This window comes from Silurus meridionalis, chromosome 1 (assembly GCF_014805685.1).
Source record: "Silurus meridionalis isolate SWU-2019-XX chromosome 1, ASM1480568v1, whole genome shotgun sequence".
Taxonomy (NCBI): domain Eukaryota; kingdom Metazoa; phylum Chordata; class Actinopteri; order Siluriformes; family Siluridae; genus Silurus; species Silurus meridionalis.
In genome coordinates, this window is record NC_060884.1 from 9,583,378 (window position 1) to 9,606,855 (window position 23,478).

General features: G+C 35.6%; 2 protein-coding genes across 3 annotated transcripts in view; one reads left to right on the forward strand and one right to left on the reverse strand.

The window, feature by feature from the left end:
• Nucleotides 1–1,722: 1,722 nt before the first annotated feature.
• On the reverse strand, nt 1,723–15,829 carry pigu (phosphatidylinositol glycan anchor biosynthesis, class U). The gene is made up of 12 exons (XM_046849594.1): nt 15,600–15,829; nt 15,394–15,458; nt 13,135–13,194; nt 11,954–12,016; nt 10,308–10,417; nt 10,060–10,160; nt 7,655–7,752; nt 7,322–7,476; nt 6,691–6,834; nt 4,485–4,609; nt 3,834–3,976; nt 1,723–2,562 (listed from the first exon to the last, which is right to left on the reverse strand). The coding sequence occupies exons 1-12, from the start codon at nt 15,727–15,729 to the stop codon at nt 2,449–2,451; spliced, it is 1,308 nt and encodes a 435-aa protein (XP_046705550.1). The 5' UTR covers nt 15,730–15,829; the 3' UTR covers nt 1,723–2,448.
• An 8-nt stretch (nt 15,830–15,837) lies between these two features.
• si:dkey-6e2.2 overlaps nt 15,838–23,478 on the forward strand; it is a 28,645-nt gene continuing 21,004 nt past the window's right edge. The window contains exons 1-3 of one of the 2 annotated variants that reach the window (XM_046849607.1): nt 15,838–15,976; nt 20,299–20,447; nt 21,385–21,658. In XM_046849607.1, the coding sequence (XP_046705563.1) occupies nt 21,394–21,658 (265 nt within the window). In that variant the 5' untranslated portion in view covers nt 15,838–15,976; nt 20,299–20,447; nt 21,385–21,393. The remainder of the gene's footprint in view (nt 15,977–20,298; nt 20,448–21,384; nt 21,659–23,478) is intronic. The other variant, XM_046849612.1, reaches the window with a different exon arrangement.

Here is a 23,478-nt window from a genome sequence, read left to right on the forward strand (position 1 = left end):
CAATGACCAATAACTGCCAACACAACAACTCTAAAGTTTTAGACTGGCCAATCATCAGACAGAGGAGACTAAAGGAAGCGCACAACCTCAAGTGGATGTAAAAGTGCATGTGTTTAAGATTGTAAAAATAGCTGCGCACATTGAACAAGCTGAAAAACTGTCTCTCTTCTCTTTAGGACATGGGCATACATCATTTTTAAATTATGGAGCTCGTTTTCTCTCCATTGTCTTTAATGAAATTAAATTCATTGTTATTTGTATACAGCTTTTAACAATGGACAGTGTCTCAAAGCTTTTTTTAATCCAGGTTTATGTGCTTATTCCTTTAAAGCTGGTACTGGTTTCCCAGTTGTGCTGTTGATATATGTAACATCTAACATCTGATATATGTAACATGTGTAACATCAATGATCATAACACCATATTAAAAAGTTATCAAGCAACTAAAAATGTATAAACTTTTGGACAGTATGAGTCGACACAACATGTAGTCTTTGCAATTGGCATCTGCTTCTGAATGCTTTGTATGGAATGTGGATGATTTCAAAATAAAGCATTTTTATTTTATCCACTAACATTACATTCAGGGAAAATGTGTTCTTTCTAATTTTACACATTCTTGAGTAATTTATTATTATATTAACATCAGCAAAAAATAATGTTATTTTCAGTAACAAAACAATAAATAAATTTAAGCATTAAGCAGCCAATCTCATCTATAATTCAATACCAGATAAATTAATAAAAAATGTATTAGTGAACTGTGGGTATTGTACAAATGACCTGCAAAAGTATGGGACAAGTTTAAGCACACAAGGAGATCCACAATGCTGTGGCAGGCTATAATGCTCATCTTCTACACATTTAGGTTGTTGCATTTAGAAAAATATCTCCTTCGACTACTAGTTTACAGTTGCCAATTTGAAGAGGTACCACACTGTCCATTTTGGTCAACAGATCTGTTTGGGGGAAAAAACTGCCAAGCTGCCATTCTTGGTGCTCTTGAGCAAAGCCCTTAACCCTCAGTGCTCCAGGGGTGCTGTATCATGGCTGACCCTGTGCTCTGACCCCAGTTCCTAACATCACTGGTATACATGAAGAAAGATTTTCACTGTGCTGTAAAGTACACATGAAAAGTATAAAGCACCCTTCTTTCTTTATTCTAAATCTTGCTTGCAAACACACAAACACAAGTCATTGTAATAACCATGACTGATGCTGCTCAGTGAATTGCTAATATGTTAATCAGAATGAATGTAAAGGATTATAATTTTTTTTGCTAACTTCAGCAAATGGAATAATTTTAATGAGGTAGGGACAACAGCTTATCCTCAAGTTCAACACAGCAGTGTGGTATTTTAGTAATCTTCAGATGTGCATGGGTAGACAGAACATTAATTTGTGTACTTGCATGATTCTTATTTAAAATAGTTGTATCTTAAACTGTTTTAATCTTCGCATTCCATGGACACGTAGCATACTGTAATTGGCTGGATAAGAGAAGAGATTTGTAATGCAAAATTCATAAGATTAATGTAGGAGTAAAAAGCGATTTTTATTTTTACATATGTAAACATCTGACATGTAAAGAGTACATGTGTTTAATTTCAATAATACTCAAGTATAAATACCCCCCATTCAGTAAATACAGTAAACATGTATATTCCACCCCTGGCCATTAGGAATGCCATCCTACTACAGCCATAGACAGGACAAATTAAGTTATTAAAGAACTATTCTTTATTTGCATGCCATTTTTTCATGTATTCCTTAGAAAACATCCCTCTTGTGTCAAACCCCCTCTGCATCCCTTATGTTTCAAACTCCCCCTTAAAACAACCTAAAAGAATGTAAATAGTACAGTAGTACACAAAACTTAGGGCTTGAGGGGTTTGAGGACTTTGTTCTGCGATAGCTTAGAAGGAAAACATTGAAAGGCTATTCCTTACAATAAAAAGGTGTCATTGTATTACTCAGTATATATGCACTTGTTGAAGTTAGTTTGTTAGAAAGTTACTTTGTAAGAAAATAAAGATTAGGGTGTTTTGTTGGTGACAGAACCAGGATGACTAGAACACTGTAATCTTAAACAAATATAGGTGCAGTCTATAGTTAGAAATACATTATGACTTATGGTGGTAAATTCTACCAACTGGAATGATGCAACTGAAAGATAAATGAGTATATAGCCCTGTAACTGATTTGATTATTTGGATTTAAACTGACTTTAACACTGTGCATTAGGGATTTAGAGAATTGTAGTATCCCAGGCTCAGTGGGTGAACGAAAACTGTAATGCATTATTATTAATAGTAGTACATTATTTCATTATTTTCTTCGTTACAGATTAATGATAATAAAATAAAAGTTGGGTAGACAGCAAAAAACGAAAAAAGAGGTCAAGGAAGGGTGGAGAAAGAGAAGAGGTAAGTACAACTTTTTGAACAATTATTTTAACACCAGTGTGGCTTCGCTCCCATCTTTTCTCTGCAGGTACAGCCCCTGGCTCAGGTGATGTTCCCGACGCAAGTATGCGTAGAAGTAATCCGATATGAGAAGGATCTAGTGCAGGCATGCGCGCACACACACACACACACACACACACACACACACACACACACACGTTAAAAGTTACAGACATTGGAAATACAGGTTCCTAAATTATACTTTATCTTATGTTTATTGACAAAATAATTTTTATTTCACATATATAAATATACGAATATGATCTCAAATATTAGTGCAAACTTTTGTGTTTAATTTAATTGTTATTACAACCTATTCTATTAAAGACACATTGCATGTGGTTTATTGTAATGTCATAGTACTGAATAATAATTTTTTTGTTAATGCTCGACAGGCCATGACTGTTTTGGCAGCAAAAGGGGGACACAATATGAGGCAGGTGGTCTTAATGTTATGCCTGATTGTTGGCCATAAAGTTGTCAAATGACTCATCTGGCAGGTAAATGGGCCTTAAACAAAGATAATGAAACCAAACATACACTGAAGCCTGCATAGAAATAAATGTGATTAAAATGTTTCAACAGCACCAATTAAATTTAACTATTGCCATGTGAAGCTTCTCAATTCTTTCATAAGACGAAGCCAATGGCCGTGGAGACGATGTTGCTGTGTTTCAGAAGGGACGGATCTTTGCATCAAGCAAAGAAAATAAATATGGAGATAATATTCCAGGCTAAAATCACTGGAATTGAATTAAGAATTTTGTTGAAGAAATGTGGAAAAAAGTCTTAAATGAACATGAACGTAAATCTTTAAAATGCTTGGTGAAATCTTAATGAAGATTTTACAGTAAAATTGACGGCTATGCTAACAATGTTGCACAATGCGACAAGATTTTCCAGGAACGGAACTGAACAGCGGTGTGGCCACAAGAAATGCTTGAGGGAACATCACACCCTACAGATTTGAACCTATTTGAAACTGATAGCCTAAGCTGAAGAAAGTAATTTACACTACACAACCCTAAGAATATAACAGAGCTTGAAGAATATGTGCATGGAGGAGTGAATCAAGGTCATGCACAAGTGTGTTACTGTGTTACAGACTGCAACAACAACTTTAAAAGTCACTGATTCTGTGATTGTGGATAATGAAAAATCCTGTTTTAAAATTGCACAAATAAAATATTCAGCATTCCTATATACTAAATAGCATTAACGTAATGTTAAAGTAGTGGGAAGCTAAATAATTTAATTGCCTGTTAACTGTTGCCAGCATTTGTTTCCATTTGTTACATGTCAAAATATGTACACATCTATATTTTGGTAAATACTGTATAAGTAAAACAAAGCATGATACATGCTTACCTGTCCAACATTGAATAACAATGTGATGGCATAGTAGAAATTTGAGTTGGCGCTGCCAGCATAGATCCAAAGATGCCAGAGCACAGGAAAGAGGACTGAACATGCTAACAAAATGCAGGAAACCAGGAAGATGTTCCTCAGGACTTAATAGGAAAGAAGAAAAAAAATTATTATATTCATAGTTTTCTTTGTACATATATAAATTGTTTAATTGACCAGGGTTTTAATATTCAATCCATTTTTATTTGTATAGAGCTTTTAACAATGTACACTGTCTCAAAGCAATTTTTACAGAGACAAAGCAATTATAAAAATAATGTATAAGTTTGTCCCTAATGATTGTTCCTTCATAATGTTGAGTCCAAGGTTTTTCATGTAACAAACTATTCTTGAACTAATGATTGTTCACAAAGCTGATAATATTAAGGTAAATCTAACATTACTAAGAACATGATCATCAAGTTTGTACTTAGAATTAGAGGATTACAATGAATTCTAAATCTAGTATATACAAAGAAAAGTATAGGATTATTATATAATCATAGTTTCCAAAAGGCAAAACCAGTGCTTTACACTATAACTATAATAAAATATACAGGAATAAAACTTTTGATGGCCATGTTTGCACATTCCTTGGACACTACTACTCACATCTGTAAAGGTGGCTCCAGGCAGGCAGGAAGGCCATATAGAGTGCTATGTCTCCTACAGTGGGGTATGATTTGAAAATGGAGATAATAGCAATCTGCATGAAGATGAGAAATACTGGATGTTCTCTGTTTCAAAAAAGAGAAAAATACAGTAGAAAGGGTAAGAGTAGGAAAAATAGCCGTGTTCATTAACCTTGCTTAAAACGTTTCATAGGGCTAAGAACGAGAACTGTTAAAGTAATTCACTAATCCATTCCGTTTTAATGTAGACTGACTGGCCAAAAAACTCTATTTGATTGGACATGATTGGAGTAATTAAAATGTTTCAGAAGCAACAATTCATTTAACCCCAACTGTTGCCATATGCAGCTTGGTATCCCATGGCCATGAAAAAAATGTGACAGTGTTTCAAATGTAACACATTTTTTGGCTTGCATCAAGCTTAAAAAAAAAAAAAAACGGAAAAAAAGGAGATTGCTAAATCACTGGAAATGGGTCAAGAACGTTCAAAGATCTATAAAAATACTTTGTGAAATCTTAATACAAAATTGACAGTAAATCTGAAGGCTATGTTTAACAGTGTGGCAAACTCAAGAAAAACATACAGGATTAGGACTGAACAGTGGTGTCGCTACAAGAAAGCCAGGCTAATTTTAGTCAGGCTAATAAAAAGCAAAATAAAATAAAGTTTTAAATGCATCTATATTCACTGATCATGCACAGTGCCTAGTGTACAAGCATCTGGAGGCAGTGCTAAAAACTGGGCATGCTTAAAGTGTGAAAGAATGGTTTAGGTAGCATGAGGAATTATTAATTCATAACACATGAATTAGCCACCAGAATCCACCATTTCCAGAGACGGATGATGACCCCCTAATGGGAGCAGTCGAAAGAAGCAGTGGCCAGAGCTTAAATTTATTGAAAGTTTTGTGATCTGCTAGAAAAGTCTTTACAGTGGGCGCAACTCTCCCATCCTATACACAAAGTCTCAGCCAGAAATGAAAGCAATTCTGGATAGAAATACATATTATAATGTTATAAAAGTTTATCAAAAAAACATGATGACTGCACACAATAAATGCGGCGTATTACTATTTTATCAAAAAACCTTGTAAACCACAGTCTTCTTTATTTTTGCCAGCCACATTAATGAGTTGAGATTCATCATCATGAATACAAGCCATGAATAGTTTACAAACAATATATACTCCTGTCCACTGTGGTTCTTAAATAATATAAGTAGGGATGCACCGAAATGAAAATTCTTGGCCGAAACCGAAAACCTAAAAAGAGGAAAGCAAGGCCGAAAACTGAAACACCGAAAGAAATAATGCCAATTATTATTACCATTGCATTTATGGCTATGACTGTGACCTTACTAAAATCAAGGCATTTCAATTTTTGTTTCAAAGAATAAATCAATTACAAATTATGAAAATATTTATTTATAGCACATTGCAACAATGCACAGGATAAAATTAATTAAAATTCAAACTTAAATGTTTAACTTAAATGCACTCGTGTACATTAAATAATAATGTACAGGCCCTCTGGCCTGCTGAAAGGTTGTAAAATTAAATATGTTCTTTCATAAAAACAAAGTGCATTTAGAACAAGTGCAACTGCTTAAAGATACAACAATACAACACTATCACTGGGAAACTTCCTGCCTTTTCAAAAACGTCCCCCACAGACGGAGTGCGCATGCTCGGAGGGGTTTTGCTTTTCTGTGCGTTTGCGTTCCTCTCATATTCAACATTGCGATCGGGATGTTTGGATTTCAGGTGATAAATTAAACCCGACGTGGAGAAAGTCTTTGCAGACGCACCCCCTCTTGAAATTTCGGCATTACATGTTTTGCAAATCCCTATCTGTGGGTCTTTCTCAGATATACTGAAATACGTCCACACCGACATGCACGTGCAGGCCGCGGTTTCTGTTTGCATCATCACAACAAACTGTTTCGGCCATGTTTTTTCGGTGATCAAAGTCTTTCGGCCGAAAACCGAAAATGCACTTTTGGGCCATTTTCGGCCGTAAAATTTTCGGTGGCTGAATATTCGGTGCATCCCTAAATATAAGTAATCATTTGCTATGTAGATACATTTAAAGCTGAATTACCTGTCCAACAAAAATGAATTAGATTCATAAAACCACAAAGTAGGTTAAAATATACAAAATGACTATTAAACAAGCTCATGTCTTACTTGAGTTTGATAGAAAGTGGGATGGTGTACAGGAAGATGTTAATTTGAAAGACACAGATGAAGAAGAATCGAAAGTGTTCAAACATCTCAGCAAAGAAATACCAGAAGAGGCCGATATTTGGAGTAAGATCTGGTACTGAGAGGCTATGGAACACAGAAACACACAAAGTTATATGCAACATATAGACAAATATTTACTCAATCTATTTTAATTAGCAAAATCCATTTCAATTTGCAATATTTAAATAGGTAAAGAAAGCTGAAAAATTAAACAAGTGTAGTTTCTACGTTGTCATAAGGCCTTGCTAATGACAAACTAGCTAAAATGTAATTAATGTAGTAGCAACATCCAGGACATGGCAACAACATTTAAGGGTGGGCAGTTTAACTTGCTATATTTTGCTATTCTATTCCAATAATTTTAACATTAAATAAATTATTTTAAAAAGGTTGTTGTTGTTGTTATTATATTTATATTTTTATTCCCTTTTTTACCCTATTTTATTCCCTCATGCCGGACCGTCGTTAAAAGCATTTCACTGCATGTCGTACCCTGTATGTATGTGTATGTGACAAATAAAATTTTATTTGATTTGATTTGGCAGGAAACTCCTCCCACTTATATACTGACATGAATCCATAGACTGAAGGAATGAAGTCCCAAGATCCAAGTAAAAAGAAAGAGAGGCAGACAATGACAACCAGACTTCCAACAAACATGAAGGCATATTGCAGGGTGTAAATCCAAAAACTACTCCTGCATGGGTTGACTGGAATATATAACCTCTATGAGAGAGGGAGAGAGAAAGAGAGAGAAAAAAATAGAAAAAAGTTGAAATTGTGACAGATCAGACATTTTAGTTTTTGCATGACATTAGCCAATTTCAGTGATTTTGCATTGAGGAGATTGCAAAAACAATTACAATATACTTGTACTGCTGTCTACATTTTTATAAAACATCACCTGTAGCAGAAAAAGAAGGGCGGGAGCAAACAATGTGAGAGGGTAGATGGTCTGATAAGTTGCCAAGGACAAAAATATTGCACTCAACAAGGCACTTCCTGAAAAATACACATAAAATATTCTAATCATAGAAGTTATAAGCAATAAAAGACTTTAGCTTGATACATTTTACACGAAATGTTGAACTATATACTTTTCTTTTTTTTAGAAATACTTCCTCCATTTGGACAGGGACACACACACACAGATACACATATACACACACACACACATTATATATATATATATATATATATATATATATATATATATATATATATATATATATATATATATACACATACACTTCTTAGCCATAATTATATTATAGCATTATATTATATAAATATTATTATAGCATTATATTATTATATTTTAGATATTATATAAAGGCATCAGAAGTACATCCCAATTTGCTGGGACTGCATTGCCCTAGACTCATCAGACTGCCCTTACTAGATAAGGTAAGATGGTGGAGGCAGTGTGATTCTCTGGACAATAATCTGCTGGGAAACCTTAAGTCCTTGAATTCATGTGGATGATACTTTGTACATGCAAAATGTTCCTAAACATTGTTGCAGACCTTTATGGCAACAATAATCTCTATAATAATAATAATAATCTGCAACAATAATCAAAAAACAATAATAATGTATGTGACGAATAAAATTTGATTTGATTTGATTTGATAATCTTAATAATGCACTTCACCAAACTGCAAAAATCTGATCATCTGTGGTCATGAAATTTGAGAGACTGACCCCCTGCAGTTTGCTTTCTGAGCAAACAAGTATGTGGATGATGCGGTGAAAATGGGACTGCACTTCAACCTGCAGCATCTGAACAAAACAGGGACTGAGAATCCTGTTCGTGGACTTCAGTTTTGCCTTCAACGCCATCATCCCAACACTCCTCCAGACCAAACTAACTCAGGTCTCTGTTCCTAGCTCAACCCATCAGTGAATCACAGTGGATTTCTGACAGATAGGCAACAGCTAGTGAGATGGGAAATTCATGTCAAACAGCCATACTATCAGCACTGGTGCCCCCAATGGATGTGTTGTCTCCCCACTGCTCTGGTTCTAACTGCCATGTTTTTATTAGACACAAAGAGGGAGTGATTGGACGGTTCCTAAATGTGTGGTTCCCACTGTGAACAACTACACCTCTACAGACCCCTCTATCAAGCTCCTGAAGTTTACAGATGTCACTACAATTATCTGCCACGTTGATGACGGAGAAACCCCCCTGCACTCCCTCCACTTACCATCATGAACAGCACTGTGGCAGCAGTGGGGTCATTCAGGTTCCTGGGCACCACCATCTCTCAGGGCCAGAAGTGGGACAATAACATTGACTCCATTGTCAAAAAAGCCCAACAGAGGACCGTCTGGTTTGGCTCAGCTACACAATCAGACATGAGAAGTCTACAGAGGATGGCTAGAAATGGCTTAAAAGATTACTGGGGTTACCCTGCCCACTCTACAGGAACTTTATTCATCCAGTGTGAGAAAAAGGGCTCAGAAAATCAAACTCTGGATCCCTCACATCCAAGACATATGTTTTATGAACGTTTGTGTACAAGAAAAGATTCTTTCCCCAGGCAATCTACCTCATGAACACTTAAATGCTCTCCCCATTGTGCAATAAAACAAACAAACAAATGTTTGCAATACCACTTTTTACTAAACTAATTTACTTTTTTGTACAATGTGCAAATGTGAAATAACTTTTATTCATTTTACCCATTTTGCTTTTTTATTTCTATTTGAGTGTAAAAAATGTGCAACTGGAAGCTTCTTTTAACAAACCAAATTCCTTGTAAGTGCAAAAATACTTGCCAATAAAGCTCTTTCTGATTCTGCAAATATTCAGTAATGGTTTAAGAGACATAACATGATCTGTGGAATGTGCTGTCTTGGTGCCAGAAACCAAACACACCTTCAGAGGTTTTGTGAAGCATATGCCTCAAAACACGTCGTAGCCGTTTTGGCAGCACAAGGGAGACCTACACAATATTAAGTGATTTTAATGTTATGGCTGATCGATGTATCTGTGTATGTGTATCTTGTCCACTTAAAAAAAATTAGCAATGCAAAAACATTTATAAATTTGGCAAATATGATTAATAAGATCTCACATGTATAATCATTTACCCTTTGTTAAACACATTAAATGTTTATGCAACGTTATGTTCAATGTAATTTGATCTGCTATTCAGTTACTCTGACCAGAAATGAACATTTTTTCTTCTATAAAACTATTGCTCGAACAATTAAATATATGTGTACAATTCTGAATGATATTTATGCTAAGGGAGCGGTCTTAAAAGGACATTGAGATGCATGGAGGTTAAATCTGTTTACCTTTTAGTGTGCAGAGGATGAAAATTGCAATGATGGCATTGTTTATGCCACAGGTAGACTTTGCCACACAGGATAGGATAGTGAAGGGATTCAACAGGTAACTGGATACCCAAGAAATTTGAGAATAAAATCAAAGATCACTAAATACTGCAATATATATATAAAGACTTAAGATGTTACCTTGGTTACCTGAAATTCTTTTTTTCTAGTTTACTGTTTATACATAAATAAGAAACATCAAGACTCACAACATAGCCACTTTGAGAGGAATATAGAACATCTCTTTGGGTGAGCGCATGAGTTCCAGACAGTCATGTGGATACCTGTCTGCTTCCAAGGCATACTTCTGTTTTCTGAACTGCAAAACATTTAGAAATAAAAGAAAGACATAAGATAAGACAAACAAATTTTTTTAAACACTGTGGTGTTCTTAGTGCTGCTCTTTTATTTCCGGTTCTTTAACTACACTCATGACAGCATCTGTAGTTGAATGATTTTGATCAAATATGCTTGTATCTGATAGCATTTTCTAAAAAGCTTAAAATTAAAAGATGAGAAAACACCAATTTACAAAAAGTCAGAGAAAACAGAACATTCTTCCACATATTCAACTTTTTGACTTTTATTGCAGTAACCCATTCATGTGTTCCTGTAACAGTTTCTGGTCATTACACAATGGTTGAATTTGCAATATTCACATTAAAAAGATTTGAAAGACATTCTAAATTTAAAAAGAGATAGGTAGATTAGGTATTTAGGAAATTATAGAATAGAAAATATAATCCAGAATGTTTTATATTTTCTATTATTTACAGTAGCCATGGTTTTCAGCCATGCTGGTTGTGTTCCCTCAATTTTCACTAAGTCACCAAAGGTATCACCAATAAAGCACTTCCAATTAACAATTAAGGAACTGTCCAATCACTCCCTCTCTATGTCTAACAACAACATGGCAGTTAGAACCAAAAATCTTAAATATGGACTCTTTACACTAAAGGACAGTTTTCCACTGATCTACCGTCCAGTCCTTGTGTTTAATGGCACAAGCAAGTTGCTTCTGCTTGTTGTTCTTCCAAAGTAATGATTTCTTTGCCGCTATTCGACCATAAAGGCCTTACTTACGTAGTCTCTTATGAACAGTGGATGTTGAAAATATCTACTTGAAATCCAGGAAGCATTTATGTGGGCTCTAACCTGAGGTGCTGTAAAGTGGTAGTTTCTGAGGCTGATCATTTAAATAAACTTATCTTCTGCTGCAGAGGTAGCTTATGGTCTTCCTTTCCTGTGACAGTCCTCATGACTGCCTGTTTCATCATAGCGTTTGATGGTTTTGGCAACTGCATAATTTCTGGCCATAATAAGGATTTGTATAGTAGAACTAATAGGGCTATTGACTCTATACTCACCCTTCCGCTACACATGACAACTGATTATCTAAAGCACATTTAGAAGGCAAGAAATTTACTTTTTTGAAAAACACATTTTCGTTTACTGCATAATTCCATAATGTTCCATGTTCTTTTATAGTTTGGATATCTTCAGTATTAACATACAACGTTGAAAATAATAAAAATATAGAAAAAGCACTAAAGGAAAACGTGTGTCCACACTTTTGACTGGTACTTTTTTATAGTACATTCATAATACATTTATAATAAAAGCTTCTGAAAGTGCTTTAAAATATTGCATTTTTTTGCTATTTTGAAAGACTCATAAGTGAAATACACTCTTGCTATGAGCTGGTCAACCTGACTCTGACACTAACTAAAATGCTCATTTGTTTAAAAAAAAAATTATTAACATTACTACAATGTTTGAGATCATGGTGTAACCACCTCTGGGTGAGTTGACCTGGAATGACCCCAGTATTATATTAAGCCATTGTTATACTCACCACATTTTTGTTGTAGGTCTTCACTGACAAATAGAGAGCAACTGCTGTGATTCCATCTGCTATCTGGTAATAGAAATATATTATCATCATATAATTAACAGACCGTTTAGACAATTCAGACTTACACCACACCATCTATAACAGTTACAACATGATGCATTTTCATGTATACAGAATTACTTGAATTATATTTTATTATATAGTTTTGTACAATTCATGAAGTATAAACCAAACAAATATGTATTCAACAGTAGTTTTGTGAGCACTGCGAAACAACCAAATTCTTGTGTGGGTTCATATATCATATACCAATATATCATATACCCAGTAAGAGTGCAGATTGTGTGGGTTCATATATCATATACCAATATATCGTATACCCAGTAAGAGTGCAGATTGCTGCACTCTTACTGGATGGGGCAGTAAAAACCATATGGTAACTAAACAAAAAATATGCTGATCTCCAGATATCTGCATCACTCCACTTCATGATTGGACTTGTCTTTGGGACCTGTTACTAAGTGAGGAAACTTCTGCTTAGACAAGGAGATATGTACAAGAACCATTCTAGTGGGTCTAGTGGGGTAATGTGAGAAGTGAAAGTGCCATGTCATCCATAATGAGCCTATGATGTGTTATCAACACAGCCATAGTAAGTCAAATTGGTCAGCCCATATACTTATTGGCAATTTTTTTTAATTTATCAATGTCCAGCAGTATGATGTTTCTAAAGTATACAATGCACACAGGCGTATTCAAGACAATATCCTGGACTGGAACAACATGAATAGATTTCCTAACTGTTCAATGGTGCCAAACCCATTGGTGAAGATGGGCCTGGCCAGAGGTGACACTCTTCTTCATTCATCTTTGCAAGAGTCCACTAGTACAGTTAGATGCCTAGAAATTTGGGGGTGCCACATCGGGAATCTGTTCAGTTGTTTTGGTTTTTTGATCCTGAAATCTCTCATCTCCCCATAAGGGATTCTTTTAAACGCAGAGTCTGACCCTGGGCTTTAAGGTAGGTTTTAAAAGTAGATTACAGATGTCTGGCATTGAGGGTTGTGCAAAAACTCCTAGCATCATCTACAAAATCTGGCAGTCATTCTGCATCCTGCCCCGGATGTACCACTTCCCTTACTTTAATCAACTCTCAATATAAACGTGTACAAAATACTTACCATAAACACAATCTCTGAATAGTCCACCACGAAATGAAAGAGGTATATGATAAGGGGTGTCTGAAAAAAGTAAAAAAAAAACAAACAAACTAAATAATTTGTTAAAATTTGTAGTAACTTTTTATTTTCTTGGTTATCATTCATTATACATTTACCATCCAATCATTAATCCTGTCAGAGATTAATATATTAAAACTAACCAGAAATATCATCACATAACATCCATACATGCATCTAATCTGATACAGTATACATATGATTCAATATGACTGATATCAGTAGATACTCTTATGAACTGTAGGCTCGGATGATTTCGGTCACTTCTGCTAGTGAATTTGTAAACATTTTCATCTTATTAGTAGTAAAAAGAGTAGATGATAGAAAGCTACATAACATAATAATTTCTAAATGTAATCAGGTTAATTATAAGCTGCTTCATTTTACCACCTCTGTACTGGAATATCTAGTTTTACATGTGCATCTCAAAGTGTAGACTATTGTCCCACAGAGGTTTGAGAGATACAGCCAGTGGGATTTATCTTTTTTTTTTTATGATTATTTTACTGTGATTACTATTTAGTACTGTTAATAGCAAGTAAGGAAACAAGCACCAAAGATGATGATGATGATAATAATAATAATAATAATAATAATAATAATAATAATAATAATAAAATAATAAGCAGGGACCAAGCAGAAATCTATTGTTTTTATTTCACTTTTAGTGGTTTTTTTAAAAAAAGTTATTAGGACACTCTCTGGTCACCCCTCAAATTTTATAACATTTGTTTCTAAACAGATCCCTATAAAAATGCATTCATCTACTTAACATACATCATAGTATGGTATGGCAACTGCACTGTCTCGGATCAAAATGCCCTCCAACAGTGTGTGACTGTCAGTCAGAGACATTCACCACAAACGCTGACTAGGAAGGGTGAGAAACATTATCAAAGACACCTTTCACACCAGACTTTTTACTCTTCTTATATTTGGGAGATGGTATAGAAGCTGTCACACCAGAAGACTCAGGGACAGTTTTTCTCACCTCACAATGACAAAGTTTAATCTAAAATAGCAAAGTGTTTCCTAACCTGCAAGTGAACTAATTAGCAAGCACTTGACAGGGTTACCTTTGGGCTATCATCATGAAACCAGACAGATTTAAGCATATCTCTGGGAAATGGGTTGAGCATCATCATATACAGTAGATCATTTTTCAGAGGGAGGTTGTCAATGTTAAAATGTGCTTGATGTTTTTCATATAAACAGAAAAGTGTTTGGATTTCTGAACAAAGCTATCATGCACATAGGGTGCATCCAAAATTATTTCCCTGTTCATGTATTGTATGCTCAACAACATGGTAATGCATGTCTGCATGTGAGATGTTTAATATATTTATAAGGTGACAAAAATAAATGAAGCAGCTAAATGCAACCAGATCATTTTGAATAAACATAATCCAGTCATTGGCCCTATTTCTTAAATTTCGCTTCCTGTATCACTGAGGAAAGAATTATTGTTAATTTCGATCCATCCTTCAACAACAGTTTTGCAGACAGATTAATACTGACACTTAGAGCCATTAGTCATTTTTATTTACATGAGAGTATATTGACAACGCTGTAATAGTAATAATTATAGTAGATATATGATGTTCATTTTCCATACAATTAGCCCTGCCATGCAAAAAAAGAAATGTGGAGAAACACTCTATTTAGATGTATGCTTATAGTTTAACTATAACTTATAACTATAAGACTTTTTGATGAACTAGAATCTGGGCTCAGCCCTGGGTGATTATCAATCCATCTAAAGCGCATGTTTGTAAGGTGCAGCATCCAATGCAGGAAGAATTCGCTCTTGTACACACAGTATTTCAAGGAATAGCCGTGAATCAACCAGTGTAAAGCAGACACTAAATGAATGAATACATGTGTGAATGGATGAGTAAATAAATGGTACTTTCTTGCTCCTATCCTACTAAATATTTGGGCATAACATTTTAATATACACAACCGCTTCGGTAACACAAACCTAAGAGCAGATCAACGCTTCAGCCTGTTCACCAGATTTGAAGACGACTTTAATGAATGCATGTTGCAGTTGTCATATCGTTTTATATAGACGTCTCTCATTTGTACATTTGCTTATAACATTTTTGTCCAAGAGAAATAGACTTTTCTTTTTTACAGCCAAAACTGTGATTTGACATGATGTATCCATAACACATATATATTACCATATAGTATACTCACTTCATGAAACACATCCCCCGAATATGGTGAGACCCCCAGATCCAGCAAAGCAAGTCCCTCCACAACTGCAATAATACATCAATATTAACACATTTTGAAACTTGGAATTAAAGCAAATCGGTGAAATTTCAACAGAGAAGCACTGTAGAGAACCAAAGAAGCTGATTAACTGTATAATTAACATCTGCACAAAATACACATCACACCTCTTTTCCACGAGTTTAAAGGAGATACAACTTCAACCCTTTCCGAAATTTGTGCAGCCAAACTCGACCGAAATAACACTGCTCTTATCGATACTGCTAAAATTAAGACAAGTGTTAAGGGAGCCGCCATCTTCACCTAGGAGGAACCACTCTCCACCCTTCCATGCAATGCACCCTGGGAAATGGAGTCTCTACATCACTGCACTACACTTATCCATTGCCAATGAGAAACTTACAGCAGACTACAAGTGCCAAAATGTAAAGTAAAGCTTCGCTTCCTGTCTTTTCCCTTTGGATAAAATAGGCCCTCTTATAAATTCTATTTGGTTACATTTATTATTGTCGTCGGAATTATATTGCATTGGTGTAGACACGGGGTAAGTGGCCATTTCTATCCTGTTCGCACTGACCACATCCTCTAGCGACACACGTCCTGCTACTTTAACGCTAGCTTGCTAGTATTGATTTTAGCCTGCTAAGAGTTATTTTTAACACGCTTTTACACGCTCTTCTAACTGTTACTCCTGACCAAGAAACTGCTTCAGGCTGTTGATAACAATAAAATTCAATGCAAATATATTTTCAAGCAGAAAAATCACTTTTAAGCGTTTACTGAAATTAATGTTTAATTGCTTCTTGCTTTGCTGCCAGCTAGTAAAACATTGGTTAAAAAAATAAAATAAAAAATTATTATTATTACTATTATATACATTAATAATGAAGATAGTAATGATAATTTTTAGCATTAGTATTTTGTGGGCAGGTATTTGTGAATTGGTGATATTTGACATTAAGTATACCAGAATGCTGTAGAAATTTGTTACAAAATATATCAGCCAATGAAGTTCATTATCAGAACACATCATTATTATGCTGCTACACAATTCATATTTGTTCAAACCTGAACTAAAATAGTTACAGCACATGCTTCTGTTTTTGATTTCATGTACACTTAACGATGATCTCGTGGTCATATTTGTATGTTTGTGCATTTAATCTGCCAGTTTATATATACACACACAGTGAGGAAAATAAGTATTTGAACACCCTGCTATTTTGCAAGTTCTCCCACTTAGAAATCATGGAGGGGTCTGAAATTGTCATTGTAGGTGCATGTCCACTGTGAGAGACATAATCTAAAAAAAAATCCAGAAATCACAATGTATGATTTTTAAACTATTTTTTTGTATGATACAGCTGCAAATAAGTATTTGAACACCTGTTTATCAGCTAGAATTCTGACCCTCAAAGACCTGTTAGTCTGCCTTTAAAATGTCCACCTCCACTACATTTATTATCCTAAATTAGATGCACCTGTTTGAGGTCGTTAGCTGCATAAAGACACCTGTCCACCCCATACAATCAGTAAGAAACCAACTACTAACATGGCCAAGACCAAAGAGCTGTCCAAAGACACTTGAGACAAAATTGTACACGTCCACAAGGCTGGAAAGGGCTACGGGGAAATTGCCAAGCAGCTTGGTGGAAAAAGGTCCACTGTTGAAGCAATCATTAGAAAATGGAAGAAGCTAAACATGACTGTCAATCTCCCTCGGACTGGGGCTCCATTCAAGAGCTCACCTCGTGGGGTCTCAATGATCCTAAGGAAGGTAAGAAATCAGCCCAGAACTACACGGGAGGAGCTGGTCAATGACCTGAAAAGAGCTGGGACCACCGTTTCCAAGGTTACTGTTGGTAATACACTAAGACGTCATGGTTTGAAATCATGCATGGCACGGAAGGTTCCCCTGCTTAAACCAGCACATGTACAGTCACGTCTTAAGTTTGCCAATGACCATTTGGATGATCCAGAGGAGTCATGGGAGAAAGTCATGTGGTCAGATGAGACCAAAATAGAACTTTTGGGTCATAATTCCACTAAACATGTTTCGAGGAGGAAGAATGATGAGTACCATCCCAAGAACACCATCCCTACTGTGAAGCATGGGGGTGGTAGCATCATGCTTTGGGGGTGTTTTTCTGCACATGGGACAGGGCGACTGCACTGTATTAAGGAGTGGATGACCGGGGCCATGTATTGTGCGATCTTGGGGAACAACCTCCTTCCCTCAGTTAGAGCAATAAAGATGGGTCAAGGCTAGGTCTTTCAGCATGACAATGACCCGAAGCACACAGCCAGGGTTAACCAAGGAGTGGCTCTGTAAGAAGCATATCAAGGTTCTGGCATGGCCTAGCCAGTCTCCAGACCTAAACCCAATAGAGAATCGTTGGAGGGAGCTCAAACTCCGTGTTTCTCAGCGACAGGCCAGAAACCTGACTGATCTAGAGAAGATCTGTGTGGAGGTGGGCCAAAATCCTCCTGCAGTGTGTGCAAACCTGGTGAAAAACTACAGGAAACATTTGACCTCTGTAATTGCAAACAAAGGCTACTGTACCAAATATTAACATTGACTTTCTCAAGTGTTCAAATACTTATTTGCAGCTGTATCATACAAATAAATAGTTAAAAAATCATACATTGTGATTTCTGGATTTTTTTTTTTTGATTATGTCTCTCACAGTGGACACAGCGGCACCTACGATGACAATTTCAGACCCCTTAATGATTTCTAAGTGGGAGAACTTGCAAAATAGCAGGGTGTTCAAATACTTATTTTCCTCACTGTGTATATATATATATATATATATATATATATATAAGAGAGAGAGAGAGAGAGAGAGAGAGATTTGTTATCAGTGTATGATAGATAGATAGATAGATCATTATTATCAGTGTATTATAGTTAACATTGTGAATATTTTGAATATTCCATCTTCTACAGTACATAATAATATTATCAAAACATTCCAAGAATCTGGAGAAATCTCTGTAGATAAGGGACAAGGGCGAAAATAAATATTGTTCATGGTCTTGATCTTCAGGCCCTCAGATGTCACTGCATTGAAACTGGCATGACTCTGAATTGAAAATCACTGCGTGGGCTCAGAAACATCCACAGAAATCACTGTCTGTGAACATTCACAAAAGTACACCCCTCACATTTCAGCATCCATTTAATTATTTGGACTGTAGGTAATGTCAACAGTCTGCTACACTGACTCAGGACTACAGTTTGCTGATCACCATCACTGTACCCCGCAACATCGTTTATCTGTAACAAATAAACATTTGGTGCAACCCAGATGAGGATGGGTTCCCTCTTGAGTCTGGTTCCTCTCAAGGTTTGCACTGGCTTGCTCATCATGGACAAACTTACACTTATACAGAACATCTTATTCTTTTTTATCACCACATTATCTGTGTAAAGCTGCTTTGAGACAATGTTCATTATACAAATACAAATAAAAATGGATTAAATTTAATTGAATTATATGTTCTCACGAGACAGTACAGATTTACTGTCCACTTAAAAACAACTCAACATACAGCAATTATTGTCTAAATAACTGGCAACAAATGTGAGTATACCCTAAGTGAACATGTCAAAACTGTGTCCATAGTGTCAATATTTTGTATGAGCGCCATTGTTATGTAGCACTGCCTTAATCCTCCTGGGCATGAAATACACCAGAGCTGAACAGGTTGTTGGTGGGATCCTCTTCCACTTCTCCAAAAGTTGTCACAGAGTTGCTGGATGATAGACACATAGAGACACATGTATTTCTCTATTTTCCACTACCCATTACCAGCCCCAGTATGCAGCCCCAGACCATGATGCTACCACCACCATGCTTGACTGTAGGCAAGACACAGTTTTATTGGTATTCCTCACCAGGGCGTCCCCACAAATGCTGGACACCATCTGAGCCACACAAGTTTGTCTTGTGTTAGAAGGAGAATTGCAAATAAAGCACCAAATTCTAAATGCTGTAATACAAGATAAACAAATTTCTATGGTCCTGTTAAGCAGACAAAAACATTAACATGATGAATAGGACATGTGGCTTTGCATGGTTAAACGACATGCTATCACTAAGGGTGTATTTACCTTTTTTGTAAGCTATTTTGACTTAATGGCTGAATGTTGAGTTATTTTTAGAAGACAGTAAATCTGAATTGATATACAAGCTGCACATTGACTATTCTAAAATATATTTAAGTTTCATTTCTATAGTATGTCCCTTGAAAAGATATAATAAAATGGATGCTGAAATGCTGTAAATTGCTATGCCATCCACAAATGCAGGTTAAAGCTCCATCATGCAAAAAGAAGCCGTATGTGAACATATTCCAGAAATGCCACCGTCTTCTATCGGCAAAAGTTAATTTAAAATGTGTAATTGTTCAGTGGACAGACTGGTGTAAATGTAGCACCAGGGTCCTGGAGAACCTTCTCAACGTCTCATTTCACTGTGTACTGCTGCAGCATCTTGACTTCATAGATATCATAGACACTTTATTTTTATTATTCACATCACATTATTATTATTATTATTATTATTATTATTATTATTATATTACTGATTCATATGGAATATTACTTACTAAATAACAGTCATTAATATTATTTTTCATTACCTAGAATTATTAATAAATAATAATTACTACAAAAACAGATGTCTTCTTTCTTAGGCAAGGCAGAGAATGCATTGCCAATGGTGTCTCTGATGGTGTATCCATCGTTTGGTTTCTGTTGTAACTTGGTCCTCTATGGTTTTTTCAGTGTGGGAAATCAGTTGACATTTTAAGCACAACATATACAAGGTTTATTTATCTAACAGTAAGGTATGCTCCTAGTGGTCCATTCCAAAATCGTCATACCTGGCTGAGGTTAAAAGAATTCATGTCATCATGAGCCAAGGCCAACAGGGGTAACCACCATCTCTGGACAGTATAGTGTTGCTGTAAACTGCAGCTTCAAAAGTGCGCTACATCTCCGAGATGTCGTAAGTGGTCATATTGCTTTTCTTTTGTCTGGGGTGCTGTATTCTGTTGTGTGTTCTTCCAATATCTCGGCAGATATGTGGAAAGTTGTCTAAGAAACATTTTTAAAGTTCTCCTGCTCCTGCTGAATTGTGAACGTAGTAGTTTGAAGTTGGAGAATATGCAGTCAATTACTTATTTGTTTAATTAATTATTAGGTGTACTGAAACTTTTTTTTCTTTACAAAAAATAATATCTCCAGTCATGAATGACGGTTTCATATAATTTATCGATCTACTCTGGCAACAACTATCCTAAATAGTTTGACATCACAATTATGAAAAAGCCAAAATCCAAGGACTACATGTTACAAAAAAATGTCACATGTGCGAATTATTATAAATTCCAATAACTGGAGCTTTAAGAGAAGTTTTTAGAGTGTAAACGCGCCAAACGCAAATTCATTTAGAACCACTAATTTGATTAACGCTCAAGTAATGCAGCACACATTTCTGTTTAACAAATTTTATTCAAAATATAAATATTAATAGATTTTTTTTTATTAAAAAATAAATTGTAAGTTTATTCCTAGTGAAACTAGACTCTAACGTAGAACATGAAGACAAAATATTCTTGTAAATGTTTTAAATTAATAAGTGTTTTAATTTACGTAAATCATCAGGACACCAAATGAAACTTTTGCTGTTTCCACACGGACAGTTTTAATTGAGGGATATGTGCATTTTTGGAGATTTTGGTGCTTGATTTGACACTTGACTTATCAGTAAAAACTAATACTTAGTGTTAAAATTTTTTTGAAAAAACTTATTTTGAAGTGGAGAGTTTTTTTTTTTTAAATAGAGATAGATGAATGGATGGATGGATAGATGGATGTATTTTGATTATTTAGTTGATTAACTGTGTATGCATTGCACATTGATCTACCTTCTCTTACCACAGGAAGTACTGATGAGGCCCAGAAAGCCTAACTGGTCAACAGAGCAAAAGCTGCTTTTGGTGCAGCTAGTGAAAGCCAGAAGGGAAGGTCTACTGACTGGAAGGCATTCTTGCCGTGAGACAGCAACTAGCCGAAGATGGGCATGGGATGAGATTGCAGAGGAAATCTCCACTGCCCATCCTGATGTTCCCCGTACAGGAAAGGAGTGTGAGAGACACTGGTTTATAGAGCAAGCCAAAGCCAGAGAGGCTATGCTAACCCAAAAGTCACCTACAGGTAAAGTAACGTGTAAAGTCCACTGTTGATAATGGAATAAACACTACAACCGATCAAATATCAGAAACTTTCATTCTAATACAGTGTAATTTCATCACCTTTTAGTCAATCTTAAATATTACAATATAATATATAATTATATTATATAAATATTATATCATATATATATAAATATGATTTATCAAAAAGAATGAGCTTATGCCATAGAAAATTGTGGTTGTCAAGGTTTCAATTCATGGCATGTGTATTGTCAGGGAAAAAATAGGGAGGCTGAATCATTTGTGTGCAAAAGTACCAGTGTACTATTAAAAACCTGTGTTTAATATTGTTTTGCTGAACAGTAAGTACAAACTGCAAACTTGTCGGATGAGGTTTAAACACACCACAAGCAGTTTTCTAGTTTTCATAATCACATTGCTTATTTTATAATAAAATTCTGTAGGATGTACACCGTCCATTTTTGTTGTCCCAAATTGTAGAGAGCAATTGTGTAGTTGGGACTGACCTTAATTAATTGCTGGATAGAGTCTGTCTGTCTGTCTGTCTGTCTGTCTGCCTGCTGCATGATATCCATCTATCTATCTATAAATAGTCACTGCCCTTCCAAAAAAGGCACACGCAGTTTCAATAAGCTTCTGCAATGTCACAACATTTATTCCTGTCCAGAGTTGCAGTAATAATTTTTGTATTGATGATGGGAGAGTTGGACCACTGCGCAAAGTCTTCTCACATCCCAAAGCACATCCCAAAGATTCTTTATGGGGTTAAGGTCTGGACTCTGTGGTAGCCCAATCCATGTGTGAAAATGATCTCATGCTCCCTGAACCACTCTATCACAATTTGAGCCTTTATGAATCCATGAAAGCTTGTGTCTGTTACATCCTGCGTAATCAGGGTCGTTTCTAGCCCTTTTGGAACCCCAGGCAAGATTCCTATTGTCACCCCCCATGGCTCTGCCCTCCCACCACAATGCTCCACTTACACCATACAAACCATTAGCAATTTTCCATAAATAAGGTTGAAAACATTTAATAGTAATTATTGCAAAATTGCCTGAATTCAGTATGTAAACATACACTGTATCTTAAACTTCAGCAGAAAAACAGGTAAATAATTTAAATGGGCTGAGGGCAGTGGCAGGGTGTTCCCTATTTGTTTGGACAAAATGTTTGAAATATTTTAGCTAAGATTTATGTTTTTATATGTTTTTTTTATTTTATTTAGCTGTACCTTGGAGAAAAATGTTATTTAATTTAGTAAAAAACAAACATTTTTTTTGAAAACCTTCATAGTGTAAAGTTTTAAATAACCAATCAAGTGGATTCATGAAAGCACTGTATGTATATATATATATATATATATATATATATATATATATATATATATATATATATATATATATATATATACAGTGGAACCCGGTTATGTCAATGTCCTAGGGGATCGCCAAAAAGCATCGAGGTAACCGATGATATAGATAAACGAAAATCAAAATGGCGGCAATATATTAACGTGCTCAAAATTTCTTTATGTACATGATGTGCGTTAATAAATGAGAATGTGCATGCACGTGTTTTTGAAGGGTTTTTTTACACAACAGCGTTGCCGCGATTTGTTTGATGAAGGCATGCTATAAAAATACATACAGTACACGTTTATCTGTCAGGAATCCACCTGCCACGCCCCTTTCCGCCCCCTTCAGCGTGTCAGGTGCTTTCTCGGCCGCTTTCTCTGAAGCTCCGCTTCAATCGCGCACATATGGTGCTCGTTTATCATCATCACCAGCTCCTATTTAAACTTCCACACTCTCACTGTCCGTT